The sequence below is a fragment of the Anolis sagrei genome, chromosome 13 (genome assembly GCF_037176765.1).
Source record: "Anolis sagrei isolate rAnoSag1 chromosome 13, rAnoSag1.mat, whole genome shotgun sequence".
Lineage (NCBI taxonomy): Eukaryota > Metazoa > Chordata > Lepidosauria > Squamata > Dactyloidae > Anolis > Anolis sagrei.
In genome coordinates, this window is record NC_090033.1 from 20,235,917 (window position 1) to 20,254,770 (window position 18,854).

At 46.5% G+C, this 18,854-nt stretch overlaps 1 protein-coding gene across 5 annotated transcripts in view; it reads left to right on the forward strand.

Moving 5' to 3' along the window:
• CAMTA1 (calmodulin binding transcription activator 1) overlaps positions 1–18,854 on the forward strand; it is a 539,274-nt gene that overhangs the window by 370,718 nt on the left and 149,702 nt on the right. For all 5 annotated transcript variants that reach the window (XM_067472884.1, XM_067472882.1, XM_067472885.1 and 2 more), the window contains exon 5: positions 15,025–15,096. In XM_067472884.1, the coding sequence (XP_067328985.1) occupies positions 15,025–15,096 (72 nt within the window). The remainder of the gene's footprint in view (positions 1–15,024; positions 15,097–18,854) is intronic.

The window sequence follows — 18,854 nt, forward strand, 5'->3', positions numbered from 1 at the left end:
CTTTTCATCCAGGATTAAATCCTGAATGGTTCTCCCTGCAGAAGTCAGCGGATGGGCGCTGAGTTGATAGATAACATGATCCATCGCTCGGTCCTTGGGGGAACTACAATTCTCACAAAGGGCAGAAGTCCCAAGATGCAGCCATTTCCCAAAAGCCTCGTGGGGTCCTTGTTGTTGTCAGTGCCTTGGCAATGTGACCAAGACTTAACCCTTGTTGTGTAGTCTGGTGCCCTTGCCCTTTGCAGAACTATAAGTCACTATCCATTATTTTGGGGGGGGGGGGTGCTCGACATATACGTTTGCATAATAAATAAATAAGGAGAGGAGCCAGTTCATCAATCTAGTCTAATTGGGACTAGCCATAGCAGGTTTGTCAAAGGCATAGAAGACCGGGACGGTGCCTTTATCTCAATGCGTGCGCTCTCTCTATATATAGTATATATGCGCACAGAGGTTTTTATGTGATTTGTTCCCTCTAAAGATTGATTTAGCTTCTTATTAGGGGAATTGGGGAATTGCGAACGAATGCGGGGAAGACGGAGCCCAATCCAGAAGGGGTTTGAAGTGGTGGGAAGGGGAGAGAGAGAGAGAGAGCCTTATTTAATATATATATATATATCTATATTCTGTACTTTTCTCTCTCTCGGCACAATTCAGCGGGGAGTCGATTTCAAAGCTTGCTTTTCATTTTCCCCCGAAGGTGGTCCCGTTAAAGGGGAAACAACCACATTACGTTGTTTGAAAGCAAGATTTTAGGGGGAATCCCCTACCCTTGCAACCAGAAATGGGCTTTTACTGCCTTTGCGGTTCATACTAGAACCCGGAGTGGGTATATATATTAGGCCTGTTTGATCAAGAAAAAATTTGTTTCTAAAATCGATTTGTAATTGGGGTGTTTTTTTGTTTCGATATTTAAAATATTTACAAAACTTTCCAAAAAAATGTTTTGTTATTTACGAAATTTCGTAAATATTTACAAAACATTTTGTAAGTGTGAATGTTGCAGTAATGGTCACCTTGATTAGCATTGAATGGCTTTCATTTCTCCCACCCTGGACATTCCATAGGTAAACTGAAACTCCGTTTGCCTAGTTTCCAACAGACCTCTGAGGATGCCTGCCATAGATGTGGGCAAAATGTCAGGAGAGAATGCTTCTGGAACATGGTCATACATACAGCCCTGAAAACTCACAGCAAAAGAGCCTGAAAACTCACAGCAAGAGCGCCATCCAATCGGCTCCGGCTCCTGCGCCCTCCTCCTCCTCCTCCTCCTCCTCCCAGCTGTGTTGCAGGAAGTGCCAGGAGGAGGATGCCGATTGGATGGCGCGCGGAGGCCGGGTGTAAGGGTGAGCGCGCGCGCGCGCCATCCAATCGGCTCCGGCTCCTGCGCCCTCCTCCTCCTCCACCTCCTGGCACTTCCTGGCTGCAACACAGCTGGGAGGAGGAGGAGGAGGAGGAGGAGGGCGCAGGAGCCGGAGCCGATTGGATGGCTTGTGGAGGCCGGGTGTAAGGGTGAGCGCGCGCAGGCCGGGCGCCCAACAGGCAGGGGCGGTGCTTGGCTCACTGGGTGTGCGCTCGCGCCGCCCCTTCGCCCCGCCCGCCCCATTTACTGCTGGGGTGCTTGGGAGCGCCGGATTGGCTCCCAGGCACCAGCAGCACTCAGCAGCCTCCCTCCATCCCATTAACGACACGAGCTGAAGCTCGTAAAATATATGGGGCTGCTGTTTCGATATTTTTAAACCCTTCCGGGTTTAAAAAAGTGTTTTGATATCGCGTCGGATATGGTAAAAATAACGAATTAATAACGAAATAACAAAATAACGAACGAAACCGCACAGGCCTAATATATATGCCCGCAATCCCATTTGTTCTTGTGCTTCCAAATGGATGTCAAGAATGTAAACAAAGCCCTGGAATTTGCAGAATCCACTTGTTGTTGTTGTTGTTGTTGTTGTTGTTGTACAGCAGTGTTTCTCGACCTTCTGAATGCCGCGACCCCTTAATCCATTCCCCACCTGTTGTGGTGACCCCCAACCATAACATTATTTTCGTTGCTATTTCTTAACTGTCATTTTGCTCCTGTTGTGCTGTCGTGCACTGGGCCTATAGTAATTGGCTTTTGAACAGGATGTGCTCTTTGTGCTGGGGTGCCTCGGATGAGAGGCCCTATGGGTTTTCCTATACAAAGTCTTTAGAGGCTTAAAAGTTTAACAAAGCCCTTTATTATTGCTTAGGTCTTCAACAAACAATCTTAGGTCTTCAACAAATCAAACCAATGCTTCTTAACTTATCTACAATGGACAGGCAACTTGCTTGGAGAACTATTTCTTTCCTTTACGAGGAAAACCCTTTTTGACCCGTCCCTGGCAATCTGCTTTCTAGACTTTGCTGGTGTGGGCCCTACTCCCGGCTCCAAATTGCTTCTTGGGTACCCGAGTAGACCTACCAGCCAAGGCTCTGAAGAATTTCCAGCTGGAGTTCTTAGGATTTTTCCCACAAAAGTTGTAGGTCTGTTTCTCTAACCCCAACAAGGGAATGAAAGAAGAGAAGGGAGGAAGGGAGAAGAAAGAGGGAGGGAAAATGAATTGAGGGGAAAATGGGAAGGAGGGAAGAAAAGAAGGTAAAGGAAGGAAGGAGAAAGAGGGATGTAGGGGTGAAGGAGGGAAGAGAATGTTAAGAAGGAAAAAGAAAGAGGAAGAAAAGAAGAGAGGGAGAGGGAGAAGAGAAAGAAGGAAGGAAGGAAGGAAGGAAGGAAGGAAGGAAGGAAGGAGAAAGGCACGGAGGAACGAAGGGAGGGAGAAGGAGAAAGGAAGGAAGGAAGAAAAGGAGAAAGAGAAACTAGGGCTCCTTTTCTCAAGAGTTGGTAAAGCCCAAAGGTGTTCGACTGGATGGCCTTTGGAGGCCCCTTTCAACTCTAGGATTCCATGACTCGATGTGGTCTAACCTCTCCATAAAACCATTACTATATTTGAGGGTGGGTGGCCGTCTGTTAGGAGGGTTTGGGTAGTGCCTTCCTGTCTGGCAGAAGCGTCTTATCCATTTTTTAAGCTGCCATTTCGCTTTATCGCTCTTTAATCTCGTATTAATCTCGGGGAAACCTTCAGGAAAGAGCCCAAGCCCTGCCCGTCCATTATTTTCCTCCCCAAATTTATGCCTCTGACATGATTTTTATACCTTTTTATCGGGAAACGCATTTAATTTTTATCGCTGCCTTCGTCTTGTGTCGCCTTGATTCCAGCAATTGGATTGATTAAGATTGGTTTCCTCGTCGCCCGGTCTCCAGCAAAAGGCCGTTGCGGTTTCGGAAAGCTTCCGTAGCAATATTATTATTATTATTATTATTATTATTATTATTATTATTATTAGAGATCCTAAATTGGGTCTTCTTGGGTCCACATCACGGGAGCACGTAATGAAGGAGACAGTCCCCAAAAAAGATCAAAAAACAAGGTTTATTTTAGTTTTTTCATGAAGAAGACGGACAGCCTGGCACCATACGCAGATGCTACCCTTCACGTGACTCCACTTGGTTTTTTGACCACCGATATATAACCTCAAGTAAACGAGAACAATTTTTTTGTCATGGTAGGAACCCTCTTTCCAGCCCCCTCCCTTGACCTTTTGATGGAACGTACCTTCTTGTACCTGCAGACTCTGCGCTTAACCACAACCTTTGAACTTAACCACAACACAACTTCCGACCTCTACATGTCACATCTTGTTTCTTAAAAACATTTTCTTCCGTGTCGCTCTTTTTCTTCAGAGAAAGGGTACGTTTCTCTTTTGCTGTTAATTTCATTCAATTTCATTTGCAAATTTCACTCAAAGACCCTTTCAATAATAATAATAAATCGTTATTTACACCCCGCCACCATCTCCCCAACGGGGACTCGGAGTGACTTACATGAGAACCAAGTTACATTGTATTGTAACAAATTACAATACAATGAGATGCAAATTGCAATAAAATAAACAACATAACATTAAAGTATAAAACATATAAGCATATAAACAATAAACACAAAACATAGAAAAAAACAGTAAACCAATCATAATGACAGAGAGTGTCTATGGAAGTCCTAGGAAAGGGATCGAGGGATTCAAATGGTAGGAAAAGAGGCTCCACTTGGACATTGGGAAGATCTTCCTAATGACAAGAGCCGTTTGAAAGTGGAATGTGGACTGCCCTAGAGCCCAACAGAGGCTGGATGGCCATCTGTCAGGAGGGATTGGATTGTCCCTTTCAACTCTATGAGGAGGAGAGGAGGAGGAGACAGGAGGAAGAAGAAGAGGAAGTAGGAGAAGAAGAGAAGGAGAAGAGGGAGAAGGAGGATGAGGAGAGGAAGAAGAGGAAGTAGTAGTAGTAGAAGATGATGAAGAGGAAGGAAAAGAGGAAGAAGAAGAAGAGGATGAAGAAGTAGACGAGTAGGAAAAAGGAGAAGAGGAAGAAGTAGGAGGAGGAGGAGGAAGAGAAGGAGAAGAAGGAGAAGAGGAAGAAGGAGGATGAGGAGAGGAAGAAGAGGAAGTAGTAATAGTAGAAGATGAAGAGGAAGGAAAAGAGGAAGAAGGAGGATGAGGAAAAGAAGAAGAGGAAGAAGGAAGATGAGGAGAGAAAGATGAAGTAGTAGTAGTAGAAGAAGAAGTTGAAGAGGAAGGAAAAGAGGAAGAAGAAGAGGAGGAAGAAGTAGAGTAGGAAGAAGAAGAGGAAGAAGGAGGATGAGGAGAGGAAGAAGAGGAAGTAGTAGTAGTCGTAGTAGAAGAAGAAGAAGTTGAAGAGGAAGGAAAAGAGGAAGAAGAAGAGGAGGAAGAAGTAGAAGAGTAGGAAGAGGAAGAAGGAGGAGGAGGATAACAAGAAGAGAAAGAAGAAGAAAAGAGGAAGAAGAGGAAGAAACAGAAGAAAAGAAGAAGAGGAAGGAGAAGAGGTGAAGGGGGAGGAAGAGGAAGAAGAAAAAAAGGAGGAGGAGGAAAAAGAAGTGGGTTAAAGCGCTGAGCTTCTGAGCTTGTTGACCGAAAGGTTGCAGGTTCGATTCTGGAGAGTGGCGTGAGCTTGCGCTGCCAACCCTAGCTTCTGCCAACTTAGCAGTTCAAAAACATGCAAATGTGAGTAGATCAATAGGTACCTCTCCAACGGGCCCTCATGCAGTCCTGCCTATGGCCACATGACCTTGGAGGTTTCTATGGGCAACGCCGACTCTTTGGCTTAGAAATGGAGATGAGCACCACACCCCAGAGTCGGACATGACTGGACTTAATGCCAGGGGACAACCTTTACCTTTTAGTATAATTATAATTCTATCTATCTATTTTAAAGGGTTGGACTGGATGACCCTCGGGGTCTCTTGGAACTCTATGTCAGGTGGTGCAATACCAAGTAAACACTGTAATTTCTCCAGTGGTGTAGGCAGAGGCGGCCCTAGGTCATTTTCAATGGTAAGCAAACAGTATTTTGGCATCCCCCCCCCCCAACCAATCATTGATATATATATTTTCTGTTCATCGTGGGAGTTCTGTATGCCACATTTGGTTCAATTCCATCATTGGTGGAGTTCAGAATGCTCTTTGATTGTAGGTGAACTATACATCCCAGTATGTCATATGTCAAAAGTCTATTTTCCCCCAAGAGCGCCTCAAGAGCGCCCCTGAGCAAACTCAACTCTACTGCGACTGCTTACTTTGCGTAATGGCTTCACCGTCCCTGGGGATGCAAGCCAATTCCATCATTGGTGGCGTTCAGAATGCTCTTTGATTGTAGGTGAACTATACATCCCAGTAACTACAACTAGCATATGTCAAGGTCTATTTTCCCCCAAGAGTGCCCTTGGGCAAAATCAACTCTACCGCGAATGCTTACTTTGCGTAATGGTTGAACCGCCCTTGGTCCAGATCCATCATTGTTTCCCCTGAGCTGTGGGAGTTCTGTGTGCCATATTTGGTTCAATTCCATCATTGGTGGCGTTCAGAATGCTCTTTGATTGTAGGTGAACTATACATCCCAGTAACTACAACTAGCATATGTCAAGGTCTGTTTTCCCCCAAGAGCACCCTTGGGTAATGGTTGAGCCGCCCTTGGTCCAGATCCATCATTGTTTCCCCTGAGCCGTGGGAGTTCTGTGTGCCATATTTGGTTCAATTCCATCATTGGTGGAGTTCAGAATGCTCTTTGAGTGTAGGTGAACTATACATCCCAGTAACTACAACTCGCATATGTCAAGGTCTATTTTCCCCCAAGAGAGCCCTTGGGCAAAATCAACTCTACCGCGACTGCTTACTTTGCGTAATGGTTGCGCCGCCCTTGGTCCAGATCCATCATTGTTTCCCCTGAGCTGTGGGAGTTCTGTGTGCCATATTCGGTTCAATTCCATCATTGGTGGAGTTCAGAATGCTCTTTGATTGTAGGTGAACTATACATCCCAGCAACTACAACTCGCATATGTCAAGGTCTATTTCCCCCCAAGAGCGCCCTTGGGCAACATCAACTCTACCGCGAATGCTTACTTTGCGTAAGGCTTGAGCCGCCCTTGGTCCAGATCCATCATTGTTTCCCCTGAGCTGTGGGAGTTCTGTGTGCCATATTTGGTTCAATTCCATCATTGGTGGAGTTCAGAATGCTGTTTGATTGTAGGTGGACTATACATCCCAGTAACTACAACTCACATATGTCAAGGTCTATTTTCCCCCAAGAGAGCCTCAAGAGCGCCCCTGGGCAACGTCAAGTCTACCACAATGGCTTACTTTGCGTAATGGCTTTGCCGCCCCTGGGGATGCAAGCCAATTCCATCATTGGTGGAGTTCAGAATGCTCTTTGATTGTAGGTGGACTATACATCCCAGTAACTACAACTCACATATGTCAAGGTCTATTTTCCCCCAAGAGCGCCTCAAGAGCGCCCCTGGGCAACATCAACTCTACCGCGACTGCTTACTTTGCGTAATGGCTTCGCCGCCCCTGGGGATGCAAGCCAATTCCATCCTTGGTGGAGTTCAGCATGCTCTTTGATTGTAGGTGAACTACACATCCCAGTAACTACAACTCGCATATGTCATGGTCTATTTTCCCCCAAGAGCGCCCTTGGGCAAAATCAACTCTACCGCGAATGCTTACTTTGCGTAATGGTTGAGCCACCCCTGGTCCAGATCCATCATTGTTTCCCCTGAGCCATGGGAGTTCTGTGTGCCATAATTGGTTCAATTCCATCATTGGTGGAGTTCAGAATGCTCTTTGATTGTAAGTGAACTATCCCTCCCAGTAACTACAACTCGCATATGTCAAGGTCTATTTTCCCCCAAGAGCGCCCCTGGGCAAAATCAACTCTACCACGAAGGCTTACTTTGCGTAATGGTTGCGCCGCCCCTGGTTACTATCTTTTATGGGGAGGGGGATCATGTTCGACTTCAACTGGATGGCCTTTGAAGGTCCCTTCCCTCTGTGATTCTAAGAGGAGATGGAAGGGAGCGAGATCCGAGTCTCAGGAGTCAAATAATAATAATAATCGGAACCTTCCGCATCCATTTTTCCGGAGAGTAATGCCTTCCTGCTCCAAACTGGTGGGAGTGAATGGATGAGAGAGACGTGGCATTGAGGGGAGAAAATGAGATCCAGGTTGGCTTTGTTGACTTGTGGCGCAGCGCCACATACCTATGAAAACGAATCCATGGCAACCCAAACTCTTCCTGGAATGAGACCCTGAAGTCAATACTGACAATGGCAACCGAGACGAGATTATCTAGATATATATATATTCCCTTCAAATGCAACAGCTGACGTCTTTGGGAAACTGCAGGAAATTGCAGAAGAGCTGGCCTTGGTTGCAAAGTGTGGATCCTTACGACAAAGTGGGGGTCTTTATGACGATTACATAGCATAGCCTTGCTCCGGGGGGGGGGGGGGGGTCATGATATATATTTTCTGTTTGTCGTGGGAGTTCTGTGTGCCATATTTGGTCCAATTCCATCATTGGTGGAGTTCAGAATGCTCTTTGATTGTAGGCGAACTATACATCCCAGTAACCACAACTCACATATGTCAAGGTCTATTTTCCCTAGGTAATTTTCAAGTGTAAGTGAACAGTATTTTGCCCTCCCCCCCCCCAACCAATCACTGATATATATTTTCTATTCGTCGTGGGAGTTCTGTGTGCCACATTGGGTTCAATTCCATCATTGGTGGAGTTCAGAATGCTCTTTGATTGTAGGTGAACTATACATCCCAGTAACTACAACTCGCATATGTCAAGGTCTATTTTCCCTAGGTAATTTTCAAGTGTAAGCAAACAGTATTTTGGTGCCCCCCCCCCAACCAATCACTGATATATATTTTCTGTTCGTCGTCGTGGGAATTCTGTGTACCATATTTGATTCAATTCCATCATTGGTGGAGTTCAGGATGCTCTTTGATTGTAGGTGAACTATACATCCCAGTAACTACAACTCGCATATGTCAAGGTCTATTTTCCCTAGGTAATTTTCAAGTGTAAGCAAACAGTATTTTGCCGCCCCCGCCCCCCCCAACCAATCACTGATATATATTTTCTGTCCGTCGTGGGAGTTCTGTGTGCCATATTTGATTCAATTCCATCATTGGTGGAGTTCAGAATGTTCTTTGATTGTAGGTGAACTATGCATCCCAGTAACCACAACTCGCATATGTCAAGGTCTATTTTCCTCCAAGAGCGCCTCAAGAGCGCCCCTGGCAAAATCGACTATACCGCGATGGCTTACTGTGCGTAATGGTTGAGCCGCCCCTGTTTCTAGGATCGGTTCCATTCTTTTCCTCCTTCCCTTTCTTTCTCTCCTTCCTTTGAAACGAAGGTTTGCAACGGGAGGGAAGGGTGGCCTTGGCATTCTATGTTTTCCAAATCAGCCTTGGAAATCCTCCTCTTTTGGGGTCTCGCCCAGGTCAAGGCCGGCCACACTTTGGGGCCTTTCTGCAGGCATTGATTTCTCCTCCCTTGATGTTCATCAAGTCCATTTCTGAGCCGGCCTTTGATGGCGGAGAAGGATCTGCATCATAAGCAGAGCCACCCTTTGTTGTTGGAGATGAAAGAGTGGGAAGGAGGGAAGGAAGGAAGGAAGGAAGGAAGGAAGGAAGGAAGGAAGGGGTTCCCATAAGGCAGTATGAGGGGAGTTGGGGGTGATTGGTTTTGTCATTTGGTAATGCTGGAGTTGCTGGGATTTATAGTTCACCTACAATCAAAGAGCCTTCTGAACTCCACCAATGATGGAATTGAATCAAGCATGTCACACAGAATTCCCATGACCAAGAGAAAATACTGAGAAGGTCTGGTGGACATTGACCTTGAGTCTGGGAGTTGTAGTTCACCTACATCCAGAGAGCACCGTGAACTCAAACAATGATGGATCTGGACCAAACTTGAGGTGGTTGGGAGTTGTAGTTGGTGGGATTTATAGTTCACCTACAATCAAAGAGCATTCTGAACTCCACCAACGATGGAATTGAACCAAACATGGCACACAGAACTCTAATGAACAACAGAAAACACTAGAAGAGTTTGGTGGGCATTGACCTTGAGTTGGGGAGTTGTAGTTCACCTACATCCAGAGAGCACCGTGGACTCAAACAATGATGGATCTGCACCAAACTTGGCATGGATACTCAAATGTGAACACAGATGGAGTTTGGTGGAAAATAGACCTTGACATTTGTGAGTTGTAGTTGCTGGGATTTATAGTTTACTTATCAAGAGCATTCTGAACCTCGCCAACGATAGATTTGGGCCAAAGTTCCTACACAGAACCCCCATGACCAACGGAAAATACTGTGTTTTCTGATGGTCTTTAGTGACCCCTCTGACCCCCCCCCCTGTGACCCCCCCCCCCCCAGGAGTCCCGACCCCCAAGTTGAGAAACACTGCCATAAGGTTTGCAAAGGGAGCGAAGGATGGCCCTGGGTGAACAAGATGGGGAGCCCTTCCTCACATCTGGGGTGACCCATCACATAATAATCATAATAAAACTTTATTTGTATTTTGCCCCATCTCCCCGGCAGGACTAGCAATGTGCAGCAATGTCCCAAGGACATTGGACAAGGAACAATGGCTTCAAACTACAAGAGAGGAGATTCCTTGCGGACCTTTTCCCTACAGGTGTTGGCTATTTGTTTGAATTTTTCTTTGATGATTTCTCCCTTTTTCCATTTCTTGTGCATGTCTCTTTTGTGTCTTAGCACAATTAGAAGTGAGGAAGAACTTCCTGACTGTGAGAGCCGTTCAGCAGTGGAACTATCTGCCCTGGAGTGTGGTGGAGGCTCCCTCTTTGGAAGCTTTGAAACAGAGGCTGGATGGCCATCTGTCAGGGGTGCTTTGAATGCAATATTCCTGCTTCTTGGCAGAATGGGGTTGGACTGGATGATGGCCCAGGAGGTCTCTTCCAACTCTAGGATTCTATGATTCTAAGGAAAGGGTCCCTCACTTATGGCAGCGTTTCTCAACCTGGGGGTCAGGACCCCTGGGGGGAAGGTTCGTGAGGGGGATGTCAGAGGGGTCACCAAAGACCATTAGAAAAACAGTATTTTCCGTTGCTCATGGGGGTTCTGTGTGGGAAGTTTGGCCCAATTCTATTGTTGGTGGGGTTCAGAATGTTCTTTGGGTTGTTGTAGGTTTTTTCGGGCTATATGGCCATGTTCTAGAGGCATTCTCTCCTGACGTTTCGCCTGCATCTATGGCAAGCATCCTCAGAGCCAGTAAGGTCAGACAAGAAGTGGAAAAAGGGAGAAATCACCAAAGAAGAATTCAAACTACCTCTGAGGATGCTTGCCATAGATGCAGGCGAAATGTCAGGAGAGAATGCCTCTAGAACATGGCCATAACAAAAATAATTTTATGGTTAGGGTTCACCACAACATGAGGAAGTATATGAAGGTGCATTAGGAAGGTGGAGAAACTTATCAAGTTTTGGGGTTGTAAGAAGTTTTGTGTCCTCCGCGAATGGCTTTTGCTTCAATCCTCCGCTTTACGGCTTCCGCATGCTGCAAATATTTCATCGGAGAGGCTTGTTTTGAAATATCGGCAGTGTCTATATCGCCCTTAATAGCGTTAATATTTCAAATCGTTGCCAAGCGGGACTAAGCCCCGGGCCCAACGTCAGAACTCGAAATCTGGATCAGTCTCTTTTTCCTTGGATTCGGCGGAACAAATCCCTTCCTTGCGTCACAAGATGCCTTTGCATCTCCGCATCACTCTTTCTGTGTCTCTTTCTCCTTCTGCTTTTTCCTCCTGAAATGGACCTGCGAGATTGAGGAGCGCTCTGGAAGCCGGTTCCTCCCATTGAAACCGAAATTTCCCAGATCCTGTTTCCCACCTGTAATGATCTCTAGGATACCAGTCCCCAAATAGTCACTTCGTGTAGCCTGGCAAGGGCCAGACGATCCTCCTCAGAGTAGAACCACCTTGCTTAAGACACCAAAGAACACACCAGCCGTTGTCTTTGTAGGTTTACTTAAAACTAGCCGTCCCCTGCCATGCGTTGCTGTGGCCCATTCTGGTGGTCATGGGCTTTCTGTGTGGGAGGTTTGGCCCAATTCTATCATCGGTGGGGTTCAGAATGCTCTGTGATTGTAGGTGAACTACAAATCCCAAATGTTGAGATTCTATTTTCCCCAAACTCCACCAGTGTTCACATTTGGGCATATTGAGTATCCGTGCCAAGTTTGGTCCAGATCCATCATTGTTTGAGTCCACAGTGTTCTCTGGATGTAGGTGAACTACAACTCCCAAACTCAAGGTCAATGCCTGTGCTGGTACGTCTGTACCACGAGTTCCAACTTTACTTTCTTTCTATGAAGTGTTTGCATGCTTTCCAAAGTTTCAGGGATTCTGCAAAAAGGTGGCTTCCTTTGGTTTGCAGTCATAGGGCAAGCCACCTGTCTACCATTGTTAAGTTTGGATCCACCCCTTCTCCCAGGGAGATGGGAAGGGAAGAGGGAGCCATTTTGTAGTTAGTCTTAATGAGGAAAGCTAAGTTAGAGGATGTGGACAAGCTGCACCTACAGAAAAGCTTCATTTCTTGAGAATTCCAGGGACATTCTGGGGAAAAACAGTCCCAAAGCTCTGGCAGAGAGCTCACAGCCTCTCAGTCTTACAGCATCTGAGGGAAACAGCCCTAAAGTCTCTAAGAAATTCTTTACAGACCCAAAGAACTCCAGCTGGAGAATCTGCAAACCTTTCCTGGTAGGTCTACTCGGTGCTCAAGACGCAGTTTATTCCGGTAGTAGAACCCACATCCGTAGGGATTAGATTACAGTCAGCCTGGGAGAGGTTAAAAAAGGGTTTTCCTCTCAAAGTAAAGGAACAGTTCATGAAGACAGTTGCCTGTCCCTTGTGGACAAGATTGAGGAAGCCACCAGTTGATTCAAAGCCTTGAAGCATTCGTTTGACTCATTGAAGATTTGAGAAATATCTGTTGGATTTGGTCCCATAACCACGTCTTCACCCTCCTCCTGAAGGAGAGGAGGGATGATGATGCCCTGATTTCCCCCGGGAGTGAGTTCTACAGGTGAGGGGCCACCACTGAGAAGGCCCTGCTCCTCGTCCCCACCAGCCTCACTTGTGACAGTGGTGGGGTCGAGAGCAGGGCCTCCCCAGATGATCTCAGACTCCGGGGCGGGACGTAGATTCATGGCCGGAATCACTGGGCTGTTGTAGGTTTTCCGGGCTATATGGCCATGTTCTAGGGGCATTTTCTCCTGACGTTTCGCCTGCATCTATGGCAAGCATCCTCAGAGGTAGTGAGGTCTGTTGGAAGTAGGAAAATGGGTTGATATATCTGTGGAATGACCAGGGTGGGACAAAGGACTCTTGTCTGCTGGAGCTAGGGGTTAATGTTTCAACTGACCACCTTGATTAGCATTACCTGGGGCAATCTTTTGTTGGGAGGTGATTAGATGTCCCTGATTGGGTTGCTGTAGGTTTTTTCAGGCTATATGGCCATGTCCTAGAGGCATTCTCTCCTGACGTTTCACCTGCATCTATGGCAAGCATCCTCAGAGGTCGTGAGGTGGAGACCAGGGTGGGACAAAGGACTCTTGTCTGTTGGAGCTAGGTGTGAATGTTTCAACTGGTCTTTCAACAGATATATAAACCCATTTTCCTAGTTCCAACACACCTCACTACCTCTGAGGATGCTTGTCATAGATGCAGGTGAAACGTCAGGAGAGAATGCCTCTAGAACATGGCCATATAGCACGGAAAACCTACAACAATCCATAAAGGACTTTGTTTAACCTTTCAAGCCATCTAAAGACCATTTGTACTGGAAAATCCTTGAGAGCCTCTCTTCGAGGCGCCCTGGCTTCCCGCTGGGCACAAGGTGCACGTCCTATTTCGAAAGACAATTATTACAGGCCCAGTGTGTGATAGAACAACATGATTGTGCGGTCAGGAGTGTTGTGCTCCAACACTCTGTTAGTCTGGATTCGGAAGTCCCAGAGGAGTTTGGCGTGTTTATTTTGTGTAACTTTTTCCAGCTTGTGATCCCACCCGTTCTTTGTCGCAGGCAGATGGGATTTGTGGCACAAGTTCCAACGAATCACCCGAGCAATGGCGTTGTGCCTCTGCTTGTAGTCTGTCCACGATCTTCTTGCAGCAGCTCAGGATGGGATCCCTTGTTTCATCCGCTTCTTTGCAGAGTCTACACTTGGGATCTGTTGTCGACTTTTCAATTCTGGCTTTGATGACATTGGTTCTAATACAGTGTTTCTCAACCTGGGGGTCGGGACCCCTAGGGGGGTCTCGGGGGGGGGGGGGTCAGAGGGGTCGCCAAAGACAATAAGAAAACACAGTATTTTCTGTTTGTCATGGGGGTTACGTGTGGGAATTTGGCCCAATTCTATCATTGGTGGAGTTCAGAATGCTCTTTGATTATAGCTGAACTATAAATCCCAGCCATTACAACTCCCAAATGTCAAGGTCTATCTTCCCCAAACTGCACCAGTGTTCACATTTGGGAATATTGAGTATTCGTGTAAAGTTTGATCCAGAACCATCCTTGTTTGTATCCACAGTGATCTCTGGATGTAGGTGAACTACAACTCCCAAATGCCAAGACTCTATTTTCCCCAGACTCCACCAGTGTCCACATTTGTGCATATTGAGTATCCGTGTAGAGTTTGGTCCAGATCCATCCTTGTTTGAGTCTACAGTGTTCTCTGGATTAGGTGAACTACAACTCCAAAACCAAAGGACACTGCCCACCAAACCCTTCCAGTATTTTCTGTTGGTCATGGGAGTTCTGTGTGCCAAGTTTGGTTCCATTCCATCGTTGGTGGGGTTCAGAATGCTCTTTGATTTTAGGTGAACTATAAATCCCAGCAACTACAACTCCCAAATGTCAAGATTCTATTTTCCCCAAACTCCACCAGTGTTCACATTTGGGCTTATTGAGTATTCGTGTAGAGTTTGGTCCAGATCCATCCTTGTTTGTGTCCACAGTGATCTCTGGATGGAGGTGAACTACAACTCCCAAACTCAAGGTCACATTGGTCCAAATGCATCAGTGCTCTCTGGATGTAGGTAAACTATAACTCCAAAACCCAAGGTCAATGCCTACCACGCTCTTCCAGAATTTGTTGTTGGTCATGGGAGTTCTGTGTCCCAAGTTTGGTTCAGTTGCCTCACTGGTGGAGTTCAGAATGCTCTTGGTGAACTATAAATCCCAGCAACTACAACTCCCAAATGACAAACTCAATCCTCCCCTCAACCCCACCAGTATTCAAACTTGGGCGTATCGAGTATTTATGTCAAATGAATGAAAATACACCCTGCATATTGGATATTTACAAGATGATTCATAACAGGAGTAAAATTATAGTTGTGAAGTAGTTGTGAAAATAAATGGATGGTTGGGGGCCACCACCACATAAGGAACTGCATTGGGAAGGCTGGGAACCACTGTTCGAATGGCTTGTCCTTTTCTGTCGCTGTTGTCGTCGTTGTTTTGCCTTTTGTCTTGCAATGTTTTCCTCCTCCGACTGAGCTTCTCTTCCTCTCCTTCTTCTTCCCTTTCTCCGCAGTGCCTCTACGGCTGCTACGTCCACTCCTCCATCATCCCCACTTTCCACCGAAGGTGCTATTGGCTGCTCCAGGTAAGGCAACCCTTGGGCATTTCTCACTGAGTTTGGAGTTGCAAGCGTTTTTGAGGTGAAACAGAGGCTGGATGGCCATCTGTCGGGGGTGCTTTGATTGTACTCTTCCTGCTGGGAAGAAATAAGTTCCAACTCTGCAGTTCTTTTCCTGATGGTTGTTTTGATGGGATTCTCCGATGTCGAGGAGTTGGGGTTTCCCTCAAAGTGTTTGGGGTGCTCTTCTGTTAGCGATTGGTGTTTCCATGCTTCTCGTTTTGGGATCCAGTGGCATATTTATTTATTAATTGTGTCAGAAGCAAATTACGAATACAGATATAATGTATTTTAAAGACAAGATTAAAAATGTGACATGATGTTAAATGTCATCTGGTCACGTGGAGTGCCTGTGGTGTCACCGTGAGAAGGTCCTCCATTTTGGATGTTTCGGGATTCAGACTGTCGGTGGTCTCTGGTTTCTCTTCTTCTCCACACTCGCATGTCGTGGACTCCACTTTGAAGTCCCATTTCTCAAGGTTGGATCTGCATCTCGTGGTGCCAGAGCGCAGTCTGATCATATTTTAGAGCAGGAATTTAGGAGGCAGAGACCAATCAGACTCTTCAAAGAGTTCGTTCCCCTGGCGAGACAGAGAGAAGCATCCAATCCTTGATTTTTCCCAATAAAGGGTCTCACCAAGTGGAAGGAGATGTTTTATTTGCAATTCAGCTGAAAAGGATGCAATGTACCAATCATTCGCCAAGCAGAGCATGTGGTTACAGAAATAAATGCTATTTTTATAGAAATACAGAGTTGTATGGTTCAAATCTCCCCCCCCCCCCCGGGCCGGTCTTCGTCGTGATTGGCTGACATGCCAACAGCTGAAAGGGGGCTTGTCCACCCCCAGCGCATCTGGACCAATCAGGGAGCCGCTGCACTGTGTCAGGGCCAATGAAAAGGCTTCTACCGCTCTGGCGTCCCGACGAATCAGGAGGGAGGGAGGCGGGAAGAGGGGAAAACAATGGATACTTGAATGGATTATGAAGTAAGGAAATGCCAGTGGCTTAATGAGTGGGGAAAACAATGGATACTTGAATGGATTATGAAGTAAGGAAATGCCAGTGGCTTAATGAGTGGGGAAAACAATGGATACTTGAATGGATTATGAAGTAATGCCAGCGGCGTAATGAGTCCTAGGAAGGGCCTTCTAATCAAGCAGTTCTATTGATTCATGAATGGTGATAATTGAATACAAATAAGAAAATCTGGGCTTTCTGTGGCGGCAAAACAGAAGGACAAAAGGGGCGATACTGGGTGAAGTTTTTGATAAATGATTGAATGGGGCAACAGGGCGGAAAGGGGGATGCTTTCCGAAGGCGCCCCCTGTCTTCAATTAGAAAAGTAATCAAAAGTCTGCCAAGGGGCGACCTCCCTCCTGGGCGAAACTCTGAGGCCAAGGCTGTCGCCTTTGTTTCTGTCCATGCAAAAGATTTGTTGATAAGAGTTCTTTGTGATTGATTTAGGCTCTGCATCCTTTCAGTATCGGGGGCACTTCCTGGTGGGATTTCATCATAGGGAAAGGGGAGGAAAAAGGCCTGGTGTCCTTGCCCTTAGCAAAACTATAAATTACTATCTCTTATGGGGGCGGGGGGGTCATGTTCGACTTCAATCAGAGCCTTCCAGTGTACTATGTGCCCAGGAGGGAGTCTCGTCCAGTCTCAGCCACTGATTGAGGTTCCGGGTCTTGGCCTGCCACTTTTGGACTCTTGCTTGCTGAGGTGTTCCTGCCTGTATCTCCGTACATATTAGGATGCTATTTCTTGATTTAAGACATTGGTGTGTTGGCTGATATCCAGACAGAGAGTGGGCCAGAGATGTCACTGCTTTGGTCCTTTCATTACAGGCTGCTAGTTCCCAATGGATGTCACGTGGTGCAATGCCATCTAAACAGTATAATTTCTCTAGTTGTGTAGGGCGTAGACATCCAGTGATAATGCAACATGTCTCAATAAGAGCAACATACCCCTGTTTTAACATGGTGAGATGTGCTCCACACTGGGCATGCACATTCAGCAGAATAGCCAAGTGCAAGAGCAGATGTCTTCACTGTGTCTGGTTGTGGTCCCCAGGTTGTGCCAGTCAGCTTTTGTATGATATTATTTCTAGCACCCACTTTTTTCTTGATATTCAAGCAGTGTTTCTTGTAGGTCAGAGCATGGTCCAGGGTGACTCCCAGGTATGCTTTGCTCATTGAGGGTCTCTGAGTCCGTGATTTGTTCATTGAGGGTCTCTGAGTCCATGATTTGCTCATTGAGGGTCTCTGAGTCCTTGCTTTGCTCATTGAGGGTCCAGTGGGATTCCTTCCCAGGTAATCCTCAGAGCTTGATATGCTTGATATGCTTGTCTGTTCTTAATGTGAAAAGCACACATCTGCATTTTAGATGGATGAGGAATCCGTTGGTTTTCTCTGTAATAGGCAATAAGAGCACCTAAAGCTTTGGAGAACTTTTGTTCAACCATTTCAAAGCTCCCTACATGAGTGGTGATGGCATGATCGTCAGCATAGATGAAGCTCTCTGTCCCTTCTGGCAGTGGCTGGTCATTTGTGTAGATGCTGAACATGGATGGAGCAAGCACACTTCCCTGAGGCAGGCCGTTCTTCTGTTTTTGCTGTCTTTTTCTCTGGCCCTGGAACTCAACAAAAAAGCTCCTGTTCTGTAGCAGATTTCCTTGAGCAATGATGACAAAGTCATCAGCATAGATGAGGCTCTCTGTCCCTTCTGGCAGTGGCTGGTCATTGGTGGAGATGTTGAACATGGATGGAGCAAGCACGCTCCCCGTTCTTCTGTTTCCGCCATCTGCTTCTCTGGCCCTAGAACTCAACAAAGAAGCTCCTGTTCTGTAGCTGATTTCCTTGAGTGGTGATGGCACGATCATCAGCATAGATGAAGCTCTCTGTCCCTTCTGGCAGTGGCTGGTCATTTGTGTAGATGCTGAACATGGATGGAGCAAGCACACTTCCCTGAGGCAGGCCGTTCTTCTGTTTTTGCTGTCTTTTTCTCTGGCCCTGGAACTCAACAAAAAAGCTCCTGTTCTGTAGCAGATTTCCTTGAGCAATGATGGCAAAGTCATCAGCATAGATGAGGCTCTCTGTCCCTTCTGGCAGTGGCTGGTCATTGGTGGAGATGTTGAACATGGATGGAGCAAGCACGCTCCCCGTTCTTCTGTTTCCGCCATCTGCTTCTCTGGCCCTAGAACTCAACAAAGAAGCTCCTGTTCTGTAGCTGATTTCCTTGAGTGGTGATGGCACGATCATCAGCATAGATGAAGCTCTCTGTCCCTTCTGGCAGTGGCTGGTCATTTGTGTAGATGCTGAACATGGATGGAGCAAGCACACTTCCCTGAGGCAGGCCGTTCTTCTGTTTTTGCTGTCTTTTTCTCTGGCCCTGGAACTCAACAAAAAAGCTCCTGTTCTGTAGCAGATTTCCTTGAGCAATGATGACAAAGTCATCAGCATAGATGAGGCTCTCTGTCCCTTCTGGCAGTGGCTGGTCATTGGTGGAGATGTTGAACATGGATGGAGCAAGCACGCTCCCCGTTCTTCTGTTTCCGCCATCTGCTTCTCTGGCCCTAGAACTCAACAAAGAAGCTCCTGTTCTGTAGCTGATTTCCTTGAGTGGTGATGGCACGATCATCAGCATAGATGAAGCTCTCTGTCCCTTCTGGCAGTGGCTGGTCATTTGTGTAGATGCTGAACATGGATGGAGCAAGCACACTTCCCTGA